The following is a 14,729-nucleotide window of genomic DNA, read 5'->3' as shown; positions in this document are numbered from 1 at the left end:
ATATTTTACATGGAAATTGTTGATAGTTTACATATTATTTTAAGAACAAAACTGGAAGTAAAGCTCGCACAAGGTATCTGGAAACGTCAAAAGCGTTCCCCAACACAATTAACTAAACTAGAGACACAATTGAACAGCTGTTATGTCCGTAGAAGAGAAATTTGATGCTGCTTGCGAACTTTTGTGCAGATTGGATCCTACAAAGGTGAAGGCACAGATACAAAACATCATTGCTTTGGAGCCTGAGATCGCTGGTGACTTGCTTTCCACGATAGATGTACCTTTAACAGTGAAAAAGGATCCAGAAGCTAATAATAAGGAGTTCTTATGCTGTGATTACAACCGTGATATTGATTCTCATAGATCGCCATGGTCCAACAAGTATTTCCCGGAATTGAGTGCAACCGATTTGGAAGAGAGTCCTTTCCCAAGCGAGCCCTTGAGACAGCTGGAACTCACATGCAATGACTCTTTTGAGTTATACAGAGACTTATACTATGAAGGTGGTATCACCTCTACCTATCTATGGGACGTGGATGAATCGACTGATTTTGCTGGTGTTGTTCTTTTCAAGAAGGCCGAATCTGATGACGCCAAATGGGACAGTATTCATGTCATCTCAGCCACTCACGATGAAGATGGTACCGAAGTTACTTACTCTATCACAACAACAGTTATCTTGCATTTGGAAAATATGTCCAAAGAACAGCAATTGTCCTTGTCTGGAAACTTGACAAGAGAAACCTCGAAGACCATCAAAATGAGAAACGTTACTACTGTTGAACAGATAGTAAATGCTCACTCTGCAAACTTGGGGTCCATGGTGGAGGACATTGAATCAAAACTAAGATCAATGCTTGAAGTTGTCTACTTCGAAAAGACTCTTGACATTTACAACGCTTTAAGGGAGAATTCTAGCCAGTCTGAAAAGCTGCAAAAAGAACAGCATTCAGAGTTGATCGAAAATCTTCAAAAGCTCTAGTTCTCAAATAAATAGATAGCTTATGTCCATATACTATTCATACTTCGCACCTAATGCAAATACAACTGTGCTGTTCAGCCAGTTTAGTCAGTCATTTCCCTCGCTTACTCTGTATTCATTACATTGGTTTTTGATGTTACCCGTATTTCACTTTTTACCTGTCCCGTAAATTTTTCCAGCATCGAACATGAGAAACCAAAAGCCAGTTTCGAATGCTGAAGCACCGCTCAATTCTGATACTTAGAATGAATATGGTTTTGGCTCCAGAGCATCGAAGACAATCCTTATTGCAAATTGCAAGTGAATTTTATTATTCGCACATCTTCCAGATTATTGAATCTCGTTTCTCCAATTCTGGAAATTGATAAAGACCCTATTTAATAAGCTATTTGACAGCAGACAGGAGTAGGCAGGCTAAAGTCATTCGAATATAGAAGGAGCATGAGGTCTAAAGTTTGGAGCGAGGCTCGAGTTTATGGCAATGCCAATGAAGTGCGTGGACAGAGGTACTGGGATTATGAAAATACATCGATAGAATGGAAGGCAAATAACTCTCAATACGAAGTTGAATGCAAAGTTGGCCGAGGCAAGTATAGTGAGGTTTTCCAAGGTGTTCAGCTATCGACTAGAGAGCAAATAGTGATAAAGATGTTGAAACCGGTAAAGAAGAAGAAAATCAAGAGAGAAATTACAATTCTTGCGAATCTTTCAAATGAGAAGAACCCACCAACAGCTCAACCCTTTGATAGGGAGAAATATTATACAAACAAAAGAGAGGAAGTACTAAAGTATGCTAGAGACGCTGTATATGATCTTCCTCACGATGGACACCAGAATATCGTCACATTATTGGATGTTGTCAGAGACCCAGTCTCCAAAACCCCTGCATTAGTCTTTGAGTATATCAACAACACCGATTTCCGTACGCTTTATGCTACCTTTACAGACCTTGATATTAGATACTATATGTTTGAGCTCCTAAAAGCATTGGATTACTGTCATTCCATGGGTATTATGCATAGAGATGTCAAACCACACAACGTCATGATTGACCACAAACAGCGCAAGTTGAGATTAATCGATTGGGGTTTAGCAGAGTTCTACCATCCTTCGATGGAATATAACGTACGTGTTGCCTCAAGGTTTTTCAAAGGACCAGAGCTTCTAGTAGACTATAGAATGTACGATTACTCATTGGATTTATGGTCATTCGGAGCAATGTTAGCATCTATGGTATTCCTGAAGGAACCATTCTTTTATGGATCAAGTAATACTGACCAATTAGTAAAAATTGTACGTGTTTTAGGAAGCGACGACTTCGAAAAATACCTACAGAAGTACCAAATAACACTTCCAGACGAATTTGTTGACATGGACCAATATATCAGAAGACCTTGGCAAAGGTTTGTTAACGATGCAAACAAGCATCTCTGTGGAAACGATGAAATAATCGACTTAATTGACAATCTCTTACGTTATGACCACCAGGAGAGATTGACATGCAAAGAAGCAATGGCCCACCCATGGTTTGCTCCAATTAGAAACAACGAGTATTCCTACTAACTCGTTTTCATAGATGTAATCCTTTATTATTGAATTTATTAATAGTAATATTATTAACAATGAAAGACTGACCGAATCAATCTGTATTTCTATTATTTCACGGTAAGAGAACAGTGTGTAGATGATATGCTAATAACCCAAAAAAAGAGAAGAAAAAATGCAATATCGCGGGCCTTCGGAGTCAGTTTAATAGTTTATCCCAATTCAATACCTGAAACTCAGCAATAAAAGATTTGTCTTTAAGCATTAGTAATTCACTCTGAACATATCTTTTACTTTGAAAAATGTTACTATAATCTGTTTCCCCCAAATTTCTCAAATGCTCCAACAAAGGCGATAATATTTGGAGACAAAACTTGAATGTAATATTGAAATAGTTAGGACCACCCATTATTTTTCGATTTTTGAGCTTTAGAAGATATTTCCACCTTGCTTTGAACTCAATCTCAAATGCAGAATCTGGCTCACCCTCGTTATATTTTTTTCTGAAGTCTTGTGACGCAAGCAATTTCTCCTTTATCAATAATTCCATCATATATAAGACATGACAAATTAGTTTGACTATTGCTGAATCGTTGTTAAGAAGAAGCACTAACCTAACTATTAATTTTGCATGATATGAGCAAACATTGGGTAGGTGATACCGCGTTGTTTTGATTTCCGCCTGGACTCTCAAGGGTTTCGTATATATGTCTCTACTGCTCATTTCTTTAGTAACGAAGGGGTCGAATAAGCACTCCTGTAAATATCTTTGAGTACGCTTATAGGAACAATGATTTGTATAAAAAGACAACAATATTAATTGAAAACAGTCACATAGTCTCATGTAGCCCTTTTCAACTTTTTTAGTGAATCCCAATAGCCATCTGTATCTCTTATAATTTTTTCCAATCCATTGAATGGTCGATTGGTCCATTCGTTCACCAAATGATCCGAACAAATGAAGGTTTTCTTTAAGGGAAGATAGATTGATGCCTTTAGTTTTGAGGTATTCAAATGCAGGTTTCAAATCGTCTAGATATGGTGAATTGAGTACTGTCTTATCCCTTTTCGGAATAAGTTCAGTGATGTCAATGATAACCGCCGAAGTTTTGGTTTCAGTCAATTGATTTGACTGTAAAGGATGAGTTTTAGAAGTTTCGATTTTAGGGACCTCTTTATTTTCAGAATAATTCACAGAGAGTACTTGTAACTCTTTCCAATCCCAACTTGGGTTCCTGTACTTTATTATCACCAGTGCAATTGCCTTTTTTGTATATCACAGTATTGTTAGTAGGTATGATTCAACGTCACATCGTAAATTGTAGTGTTTTTACTACTTACCAAATTTATGTCTGCTTCAGAAAGTGTCATAATGTTGTGATGAATATTCATGGGGAGCAAAGCGAAGCTTCTAACTATTTGTAGATGATCTCAGATTCGTTTCTCATTTATGTCTTCAAATGGTAATAATTGAATGTGTCAAGTTTTGAAATATAACTTGGGAGGAAAAGAGATTTCAAGAATGACGAAAAGGGAGCTATAGGAAAAGGTTATCAAGGTTTAGAACTAATGATCTTGAAATGTTTCTTAAATAAGGGTTTGCCAAATATATACACATATATATGAGCACAGTAGAACAGATATATAGAAGCACAACATTAGAGAGTTTGAATAACTAAAAATACAAAGAAGCCGAAAGCAGCACGGGAAGAGGTCAAAAGTAAAAAATAATAAAAAGAGCAGTGAATACTTGATAGTTGTCTTGTTATAGCCGATAGTACATGGAATAAACCCTATTTGGTGGCTTCCTTTCAGGTAATCTGAACAATAACAACAACAGCAACAACATGGAGAATTGTATTTCCTGTTCATATGTGCATAGTCATTATCCTGACAGGATCTCTACTAGTAAGGAAGACGATTTGCATGTGTGCGTATGTTCGGATAGTCTATGATGCTGGGAGGAGGAAGATAATAATCTCGATTAAGTTACATGGAAATGAGAAGAAATGACCATAAAATTCTAACCAAATAAAAATAAAATGAAAATCAGGTGGGTCGAGAAAGACGAAATTGCTTATCCGATCAGTTCTTGTAGGAATATGTGTTTGGGTTTGTGTTTGTGTTTGTGTTTGAATGTGAATCTGAACTGGAATTTGATTTCACCAGGTTCCCCTGATCATCTTGCTGCAGATCATGATCAATTTTCAACATCTCTTCAATCATAGTAAGCCCGTCTTTGTTCCCACCACATGATTCCATATGTAATTCCATAAACCTTTTGAATTTCGTAACCAGTTTTTGATAGAATTCTAGTTTACTCTTCATGATTTTATTCGAATTCTTTAATACAACGACATCTTTCTGCAGCTGCTCCTGAGCAATTTTTTTCCTTTGTCTACATTTTGAAGCCGCTATACGGTTTCTTTCCAAGAGTCTTGCTCTTTTCCAAGCTGCAGTTCCTGGTAGTGCATGCCTATCTGAAGATTTATGTGATCCATTCGACTTCACTGAAGAGGCGTCGCTTCCCTGTGTTGACATTTCCATAGCATAAGCGCTATTTTGTCCAAATTCGCGAGTCATTGGGCCGGAAGGTGGTTCTTCCACGGATTGACCGAAGGATTTGGATTCCTGTTGTAGTTGTTGGAAACTCATCTTGGATGCATACAGCTGCGAGGTTGAAGGTGCGAAATTACCAGAATTTGCACCTAATGTCATGTTGTATGCTACCGACCTTCCATCACTATTGTTATTGTTATTTCCGCTATTACTGACATTTCTGTTGTCATTTCCGTTACCGCTATTACTGTTACTGTTATTGTTATCGTTATTATTACTGTTACCGTGAGTAAGTGGGGATTCCATCTTTACCCTCGAATTGTTAGTTTGCATTTGAGACGAGCGCATGGGAGGCATGGGAGGCGGCTGGCTGTAATATATCGACTCTACGTTATCTTCATCCTCTCCCAACTGACCGATCTGACCGTTGGAGATAGATATTCTCCTTCTTCTTGGGTTGAACGAATCCGTGGCCAACGCACTCTGGAAGATCGGAGGGTTCGTCATAGGGAAGTGCGACGAGTCCACGCCAAAGGGTTGGAAAAAAGGCGATAAAGACTCTTGGATCGAGGGATCCATCAGGCTGTGAGCCTGCATGTACGATGGGAACATGGCAAAGTTGGCATTTGTCATCCTACTATTGGCAAATTTTGTATTCTCATCAACCACCATTCCATCTGAAGTGCCAAAGTTCAAATTCGGAGGCGCAGAGTTGGGCACAGGCCCAGGCCCAGTCACAAAGTTTGAGGAGTTGGCAACCACAGCTGCAACAGCTGCCGCATTTGGACTGATAACTCCGCTACTACCATCCACATCACTACGTTGCTTGCTGTTGTCCTCACCATTCTTCACTATTCTGTTGCCCACTTGACTAATAGGTGCTGTTGCCGAAGCAGAAGGAATCGCATCAGTTATTGCCGGCGAATTCGTCGACCCGGTCCCAACACCACCGCCCAAGATGTCGTCTGGAAAACTAATGGGCACATCAACAGAACCCAACGCTCCATTCAGACGACCTGACGATTCCATCTCAACTTTAATCAAAGGGTCTCTATTATCAGAATTCATCCTACCACTCTTCTACACACTATTCTGAAGTTTCGTTTCCGTATGTCGATGTCAAAAAGAGAGCCGTATAGAACCCAATTACAATTACTAAACTCTATCACTAACTCAACTCTAATTCTTCCGACCCTGTCTCTTTCTCTTTCTCTTTCTGTTTCTCTCTCTCTCTCTCTCTTTCTCTTCCACAAAATATCAAATAATAACAGCTCGCTAAACCCGTTCTTACTTAACTCTCTATACCTAGACTTGAAGTGCTACTCAGTCTTAAGCTCTTCTTACCCATCCGTTATTGTCTCTCTATTGTTCATTCCCATTTTAATATCGTAATAATGCTATTTAATAATTAGTGAAAATCCAGTAATCTAACTAGACAGACAGAAAGAAATGAAAAAAGCTAAAATCTAAATACCGTTCAGACAAAGACGTGCAGAAAAGCAGCAGCACCAGGGCAGGCAAAAAGTCCACCAACTATCGTGAGATATTGCTGCTGCTGGACAGCAGCAGCCGTGATGGTTCGTGGTTTCTGACATTGTTGTATTGTTTCGCCTTGCTTTGAAATGGAGGCCAGCGCCGTTCTGTGCATTTGTCTTGTCTTGAAAAGAGAGTACACATTGCGGTTGAGTAATTAACCGTTCTGTTAGTGGTTGCTACGTTTTTTTCTGCGGCCCAAGAAAAAGCGTTTCTTCCAACCGATCCACAGTGGTGTGTTGTATATTATATTTATTGTGTTGGGCTGCGTTGGGCTGCGTTGTGTTTGTGCTAGTGCTTACGCCTGTGCTGTGGTGTGTGGGATGAGCGATGTGGCATGTCATTTTGTGAAGGCGGGGAGGAGGAGACACGTGATTTGGTGTTGGAAAGGGGTCGGAGAGCAGAAAAAAAAATATAAAATAAAAAAAAAAAAGTGCTTACGTAAGGAAGCTTCTGCTTCTGCTGATGCTCTTCTTTTTTTTTTTTATATTTTTTTTTTTGTTTCGTATTTTTCCGCCTTTCAAAATGAACAACAAACAAAAAAAAAAAATGCGGCACGTGACACCAAGCTCTTGCTCGCTCTGTCTCTCTGTATGTGTTCCCCTGTTTTTTCGAGCACACAAGAGCACATCACATCGTTTTTGTATTACGGACTTTGAGATGGCCGCATAAGCGACACAACGTATTGTAGTCGAAAGGACGAAACAGGGGCTTGGAATATCTGATTAGCGTCAAATTGGGACAATGTTAAATGGCATAGACCAGGAACGTGTGATAGAGCATCAAAGGGGAGTATGCTTGTTTGGATACCCGTTTTTTTCTGAGAAGTTGCTTGTTCCTGGGTATGATCCACCTCGGTTTTTGGCTATGATTGGGAATGAGGAGGATGGGTTCAAGTCCTTGCCCGTGATGATTCCTCATGGCAAGCGCGGGAACTCGAATACTAAGAATCTACGGAAGATGATTCCGCTCCCGTTCGAGGGGGATGAGAACAAGGCTGTGCGGTCGCGCATGAGATCTACGAGATCTGCTAATACGGCGGATAATGGTCTCGAAGAAAGTAGGGACTACCATCCGCATTACCCACGGGATGGCGAGGAGTGGTACGTCATGATGGAGCACGGAGTTTCAGACGTGGATGACCAAGGGTGGATGTACAGTTGGTCGTTCAAATCCAGACAATGGAAGGGCAGATACGGATTCGTTAGGAAGCGTATTTGGATTCGATTACCTTCCACCACGCCAGAGCTTGTACAGATACATGATCTTGGTTCCAGGAGGGAAAGAATGGAATCCCAACAGTCGCATGTCGAAGAGGAAATGCAACAAGACGAGACTCAGGATACGGTAGTTGATCGGAATACTGCCTTGCCCGAGCCCAACGAGAAAACTGACGCCTTGATAAACGAATTGAAAACCTGTACACTAGATAGGAAAAGGTTTGAGCTGCTCAATGAAGTATTGCATTCGTGGTCAAAGTACGATCTGATGGAATTGACCAAGGAACCGATCTTATCGTCGATCCTGGGGACGTTTCAGTTTGAAACATCCAGAGAACGATTCAGAAACGAAATACTAGACGGACTAGCAAAGTGAATCTATTCTACCATAACTCAACTTGAGCTTTTTCGAGCTGTATCCCCACTCTTGCCCTAATTCTTTTCTTACTTTCGGTTTTGTTTTGTTTCCCCTTACGTTTCCTGTCGCCTATGACAAATGTGTGTTTCAGTATAGTTTTATCGTCTTTAGAAAGCGACAAAGCCTTGGAACCCAAAAGTATAGTATATATTGGATGCGATTCTTTTTAACAATTGCAACATGACAACTCTTAACAGCATGGGATCATTGCGAAATATCAGGGGGAAACAACTTGGGGCTTCCGTTACTACTTGGAAGACTCACTAAAAACGTGTAATGACCTAAGGATATATAAATATCATTACGGACTTCGAAAGGAAAAACATTTACAGCATACAAGTTAATATGGTACAACCTATAAAATTTGTTTCACTAAAAGTGAGACTCCTGCATCGTGTTACAGATCCTATTATTCTATTTCCGACATTGACAGTGATATTCATCGTGTGGTTCATGCACGTTATCAACTTATTTACAGAATCAATATTGGAAAACTCCAACACCCCCCAGATTACTGTAACAAAAACCATATCTTCAACAATCACGAAAACTGCTGAAGCTTCAATCACATCATCTACTACATCTTCCATCTCTACTCCAGTCAATACGCTTGATGCAAATACTATTGATGCAACATTCAAATTCTATATCAATTCTACGCTAAATCAGAATCAAGAATTGATCAACCAGGACATATCACAAAGAATTACTCCATTAATACAATCTTATATTCAAAATTGGAACTATTCGTTCATAAATGTGCGAAGTCTATTGAATAATGCAGAAAACGACTTAAACCAACTCAAAAATAAAATAGTTGATAGTTTGGACACACAAGCAAAAAGATTAAATGAATCTGTAAGTACATTGAAGGAGTCAGGTCTAATAGTGGCTTCTTCTTCTGACCAAACAGATGCGTTAAACAACATTTATTTAGACTACAGTGGAATAAACGCCGATTTTACGGAGTTGAGCCAATCTCTAAATGGTTCATCAAAAACACGAGAAAATTTGAACTTACCAAATATATCTTTTACAAGGTTTAAATTCAATATTAGCTTGCAATCAGATCCCATCGAGTCTTTCATTTCTGATGTAAACTCAAAGCTTTCGGAAAAGCTACCAGAAAATAACAAGCAAAAAAGGAGCTTATCGACGGAAAGAAAAGTTAAGAAACCTTCTTCAAAGTTCGTCAATCTCACCGTTATTTTCCTTTGTATATACCCAGCTCTTATTGTTGGTGTGATGATAATTGAATGGTTTTCTCACGTTATCAGAATGCAATTGACATTATCCACGATAGACCAACAATTAATTGAGTGGACCGAAACTAAAAATAAATTGGAAAGGTATAATATATGGAAGCCAATGGTGTTGGATTTATGCGAGTCATTTCAAAACTCCATAACTACAAAGTTTTTTAATCTAGTTCAGGCGACAATTAGAAGAATCAGACATACATCTGAAGATGATGACAATAATGAATCAAACAACAAAATATCAAAACTAATATGGTGGTTTACAAATACATGTGTAATGCAATGGTATCTCTTACTATTCATTTTAATAGTATGGTCCATTGTTATCACTTTACTTCCGAACACTGATCTTTATTCTACTACACTTTCAACAGTAAATAAAAGATATGGAGAAGGCAGCATTAGTACGCGTTCAATGACGGGTGAATTCAATGAATTAGTAGATATTTGCCAATCATTTGATTCTAAGATAAATGATCTCATTGAAAGTCAAATAAGCGACTTTTACAACAATACGTTGAATGTTTCTTTGGATAGATGGAATGCTCAGATGAGTAGTATCGTTTCCTCCTTACCTTCTCCAATTTCTGACTATGTCCCATGGGAAAACATGACGAGTATCACAAAGATTGAACCAATATTCCTGAATATATCCGAATTAGCGAATATCATATGGTCACCATTGAACGAAATCAATAATACGTCATCAAGATCAGCAATGGTTTCTCTATTTCGAAGAAGTTCCTCACGTCCCAATACTTTCCCTTTGAAAAGTTATGTAGACAAGTTGTTCAAAAATAGCATTATTGTATGGGTATGCATACATCTAGCCCAACTGGCGTTATCTATCATCATATAAATACATAGATCTGTTTAATCATATTATTGACAATCACCTTCCACGTTTCAAAGCTCATCGCATGTACAAAAGCAGTGATCAAAGTTGACCTTTAAATATTTTAAAAATTTTTCACAAAAGGTATTAAACATAGAGAACAATGGTCAAAGTTATATGATTTACAGGCCAAAAGAAGTCCGATAGGTTACATTGCTTGCACCAAGAACACTCGGAAACATCCGATAGATAGTACTGTCATATTTCAGTACTTGAAATAACGAAAAAAGGGACTTTGCTGGTCTACTTTCTCTAGGATACAAAGAATATCCAGGATATAAAACCAAAATATAACGAAACAGGCATCATTAATCTCTCAAGAGACACCATAACTATCGATAATGGCGCACAGGAAACTTCAACAGGAGATCGATCGTGTGTTTAAAAAGATCAATGAGGGTCTTGAAATCTTTGATATGTACTATGAAAGACATGAGAACTGTATTAACAATCCATCACAAAAAGACAAGTTAGAATCCGACCTCAAAAGAGAAGTGAAAAAGCTTCAGAGGCTTAGGGAACAAATCAAATCATGGCAAAGTTCACCCGAAGTCAAAGACAAAGATGCACTACTCAATTACAGACGGTCTGTAGAGGTAGCGATGGAGAAGTATAAGGCGGTAGAGAAAGCCTCTAAAGAAAAGGCATACTCAAATATCAGCTTGAAACGTTCCGATGTACTTGATCCTCAAGAAAAGGAGAGACGAGAGGTGGAAGACTTCTTGTCTCAGCAAATAGAAGAACTTGAGAGACAGTTTGATCTTTTGGAAATTGAAGTCGACAGGCTAATATTGCTTCAGAAGAAAAGAAAAACAGCTACACCTGAGAATGAAAAGGAACTCCAGCGTCTAAAAGATCTACAGGGAAGGTATAGGTATCATCAACAGCAAATGGAATTGGCTTTGAGGTTAATTGCAAACGAAGAGCTCGAACCCCAACAAGTGAGAGATATAGAGGAAGAAATACTTTATTTTGTCGAAGAAAACCAAACAGAGGGATTTATCGAAGATGACAGTATGTATGAAGGTTTAGACTTACAATCCAACGAAGCAATTGCTCACGAAGTGGCAGCAGCATTTGCTTCCAGAGCAGCAGGTGATGTAAGTGGTGATGATGTAGAAGGAAAGGATGGTAAACTTTCGAAGAAGGAACAGAGAAGATTGGAAAGAGAAGCGAAGAAAAACGCAAAGGCTGCGGCAAAGAGCTCTGTCTTAGATGTCAACCCTACACCTGTAATAACGGGAAAGAAAATATCGGAAGCTTCTAGCGATGCTGACGAATCAGAATCGAACGCTCATACTAGTGTCCCAGAAACGCAAACTCCTCCACCGTCATCGAAAAGTGTTTCACTATCTCCGCCAGTTACTGCTGGGTCAGTGGAATCTCCTCTTCCGAATACGGCATCTACCACTGCACCATCCAAACCACATACACCACTGTCGAAACTGGCTATTCTCTCCTCTTCAACTGGAGCTCAAACAGCAAACAACGAAACACAACCTCATGGCTTTACACATATTCATCAGTCACTAAATGGTTTGACTACAACTACGTTGAAACCTGCTCCTGTGAAACCTGTAAGTGAAAATAAATGGGCTTTAGCTACAGAGAAGAAACTAGCCAGTTTAAAGGCTAAAAGTTTAGGCTCTGTTCCTATGACACCAACAATGTCGGCTTCTTCGTCCTCGGCAGCAGCAAACTCCACAGGACTTCCGGCTCTGAGTAACACACCTAATTCTTCTAATGTTAAACTGAATGAATCAGCGCTATCAAAACAAAATTACACGAAGCCAGTTCCTTCGGATCTCACGAACAATAACAACAACAAGCAGAGTTCAACTAGCGGATCGGAACCTGACCTTATTGAAGATGATTATGAAATCGAATCTACAGATGACGAATTAGAAAATGAACCTGTTCCTGTAGAAATCAGTAAAGAAGAATTGGCCTCAAAATCAGAGTTGTTGAATAATGTCCAAAACAACCTTTGTGCGGACCTGGAGCTTTTAACTCTTCCCGCTGGTATAAAGGACTTCGTTATGGGTTCAGTGATCTCTAAAGACAAACTTTATAAAAATGACGGAAAACTAGGTGGCTACAGAAGGTTCTACGATTTATGCCAACCTTGTAGATTGAACGAAATACCAAGTACGGTATTCCCTCCCCAACCTTTGGATGTGGCAAGATGTGTTCAACAATGGGACCAAACTCTATTGTCTTTAAATGTCGATGAACTCACGTTGGCCAATGTAGCTAAAAAATTCGAAGGTTTAGAAACCTTCACGCTCTTTTACTACTATTACTTTAGTATTCTACCTTTAGAGCAAAGAATTTGCGGACTGCTATTGAGGAATCGTGATTGGAAATTGTTGACATCAGGAGATTGCTGGTTCTTGAGACAAGGTGAGCCTAAATTTGTCAATGAATTTTTCGAAATTGCTGACTATAAAATATTTAAGATGGATATATGGACTGTGGTGGACAAACTGAACTTCAAACTTGATTATTCAGTAATAGCGAAGGAAGAGCCATTTGCAGAATTATCTGAACAAGATAATGCAGGAAATGTACCCACATTTGGAAAACAACTACTAGAAACGTTGAAACAACGCAAAGCTGAAGAAAAGCCGTAATACTAAAAAATAATGATCAGTTAAAGCTTGAATATATATTTAGATGTTGTGAACTATATAACTAATGATGAAATCCTATACCTTTTAGAGATGCTCGTGTTGCATTTTTTTTCCCTCTTTCTTTCTTCACCTTCTTCTCTTTTAGAATTGATAAATAAAAAAAAGCTGCTTAGCTTAGACAGCAATTCAAAATACTGTAATTGGGTCTTCACCAGATGCGATGTTACACTGGTGCATCAATCTCTTTTCACCTTCCTTAAATTGACCTGTGACGGAGTGCCAGACTCCCCTGTTGTGGAAAATAACTAGATCACCCTTATTCCAAGAATGCGCATACACATGCTTTGGGTCAATGGCAGGTCTCATCAATCTGTAGACTTCTTTACGAGCATCTTCTAGCTCCAAGACAGTGCCGTCTGGAAGTTCAAGTTTATGAATACAACATCCATGAACCTGTAGATGATGTTTCTTAGTAACAGGATTAGTCCAAACCAATGGCAAGCGCTTAATCTTAGATTCCTCCCATGGAGGCAATTCATCCAAGCTCATTTCTTTGCCCTCAGACACCATTGTCAACCCATCAGAGGTAGCTCTTGCAGGTGAAATGAAAATGTAAGGATGTGGAGCATATACAACTGTTGTTTTTAAGGCACGCTCTTTATCTTCATCAGAGAGTAGGTCAAATGCATTGGCTCCGGAGACAAAGGCTGTAGCACCTTGAGTGACCTCCAAAACATCCCCAGTGTCATCATAATGGATATATTGTTTTCTAGAGTTTGGTGGCACATGGATACCCAACAAAGTCGTAGCCACTGGAGGAGAAAGCCCGTACAAGGCTGAATCAATGTGCCAACGGTAGAATCTGGTCTTATCTTCTTCGAAGGCTTCCTTATCTGTCAATGGATCTTTGTGGAAATCAAAGTGAACTGGGTGCCTCAAAGTCAATTCACCCATACCGTGGTGACCAGCTGGCCAGCTGCCCTGACCCAAGACCTGGACTTGGGGTTGGTATGGGATAGTCATACCATCACGCCTCAAAACGGACTTCTCATGACGGAACTCTTTACCATGGCCATAAGCTGCCCCTGTTTGATCACAAGTTGGATCAAACATAGTAGTCAATTTCCATTGCGATTCAGGCTTCAAGTTCTCCATGCCTGGAATCACAACAACTGAGTATGTCATAAGCGCATCATACACAGTTTTAAAGTCCTCTTCAGATAAAGTGGATGGATCATCGCATCCTTCTGGAAGGTTGATTATGGCCCCGACAGGCTTATCTTCTAATGGGGTAACGGTTACTGGCATGTCTGAAATATTCTCTTTACAATTGACTGCTGGAAGCTGACTGCTTTTCTGTTTGCTTGTTTGTTGTATTACATATTATTCCTATATAGATACAGATACAGATACAGATACAGGTACCAAGAAACATGTCGATGCTAATCTTCTCGATGTCGATCCCATATTTATATATTCTCTAAAACAAAATTAATGACAATGACTCAAATAGTGGCTCACGCTGATATGATTACAGAATGCGAAACTTGAGTTTCCTTTCTATCGCATCGGAAAGTGCTTACAGCTCTGTAGGATATGTCCGTTATCTTATCGAAACAATCTGTACTGGAAAAGAACAAAGAAAATTAAGGTTCTTGGTATCTGTGTATGAAAGTAATGCAGGG

The 14,729-nt window shown here is 39.1% G+C and overlaps 7 protein-coding genes across 7 annotated transcripts; 5 read left to right on the top strand and 2 right to left on the bottom strand.

The window, feature by feature from the left end:
* Positions 1 to 142: 142 nt before the first annotated feature.
* CAP2 (F-actin-capping protein subunit beta) lies at positions 143 to 982 on the top strand (the record flags this gene model as incomplete). The annotated part of the gene is made up of 1 exon (XM_022818154.1): positions 143 to 982. One exon carries the CDS (start codon positions 143 to 145, stop codon positions 980 to 982), a length of 840 nt encoding a protein of 279 aa, XP_022674849.1.
* Positions 983 to 1,423: 441 nt separating this feature from the next.
* Positions 1,424 to 2,545, top strand: CKA1 (casein kinase 2 catalytic subunit CKA1; the record flags this gene model as incomplete). The annotated part of the gene is made up of 1 exon (XM_022818153.1): positions 1,424 to 2,545. One exon carries the CDS (start codon positions 1,424 to 1,426, stop codon positions 2,543 to 2,545), a length of 1,122 nt encoding a protein of 373 aa, XP_022674848.1.
* A 2,067-nt stretch (positions 2,546 to 4,612) lies between these two features.
* Positions 4,613 to 6,154, bottom strand: CST6 (basic leucine zipper domain-containing protein; the record flags this gene model as incomplete). Its single annotated transcript, XM_022818151.1, has 1 exon — positions 4,613 to 6,154. The coding sequence occupies one exon, from the start codon at positions 6,152 to 6,154 to the stop codon at positions 4,613 to 4,615; it is 1,542 nt and encodes a 513-aa protein (XP_022674847.1).
* A 1,209-nt stretch (positions 6,155 to 7,363) lies between these two features.
* Positions 7,364 to 8,215, top strand: SPO73 (Spo73p; the record flags this gene model as incomplete). The annotated part of the gene is made up of 1 exon (XM_022818150.1): positions 7,364 to 8,215. The coding sequence occupies one exon, from the start codon at positions 7,364 to 7,366 to the stop codon at positions 8,213 to 8,215; it is 852 nt and encodes a 283-aa protein (XP_022674846.1).
* A 387-nt stretch (positions 8,216 to 8,602) lies between these two features.
* On the top strand, positions 8,603 to 10,375 carry PRM2 (pheromone-regulated protein PRM2; the record flags this gene model as incomplete). Its single annotated transcript, XM_022818149.1, has 1 exon — positions 8,603 to 10,375. One exon carries the CDS (start codon positions 8,603 to 8,605, stop codon positions 10,373 to 10,375), a length of 1,773 nt encoding a protein of 590 aa, XP_022674845.1.
* Positions 10,376 to 10,752: 377 nt separating this feature from the next.
* Positions 10,753 to 13,044, top strand: NOT3 (CCR4-NOT core subunit NOT3; the record flags this gene model as incomplete). Its single annotated transcript, XM_022818148.1, has 1 exon — positions 10,753 to 13,044. The coding sequence occupies one exon, from the start codon at positions 10,753 to 10,755 to the stop codon at positions 13,042 to 13,044; it is 2,292 nt and encodes a 763-aa protein (XP_022674844.1).
* A 186-nt stretch (positions 13,045 to 13,230) lies between these two features.
* On the bottom strand, positions 13,231 to 14,352 carry KLMA_20520 (TauD/TfdA family dioxygenase; the record flags this gene model as incomplete). The annotated part of the gene is made up of 1 exon (XM_022818147.1): positions 13,231 to 14,352. One exon carries the CDS (start codon positions 14,350 to 14,352, stop codon positions 13,231 to 13,233), a length of 1,122 nt encoding a protein of 373 aa, XP_022674843.1.
* Positions 14,353 to 14,729: the final 377 nt, after the last annotated feature.

Source organism: Kluyveromyces marxianus, chromosome 2, assembly GCF_001417885.1.
Source record: "Kluyveromyces marxianus DMKU3-1042 DNA, complete genome, chromosome 2".
Classification (NCBI taxonomy): domain Eukaryota; kingdom Fungi; phylum Ascomycota; class Saccharomycetes; order Saccharomycetales; family Saccharomycetaceae; genus Kluyveromyces; species Kluyveromyces marxianus.
Note: the sequence above shows the minus strand (reverse complement) of the source record. Positions and strands in the feature narration are given on the sequence as shown.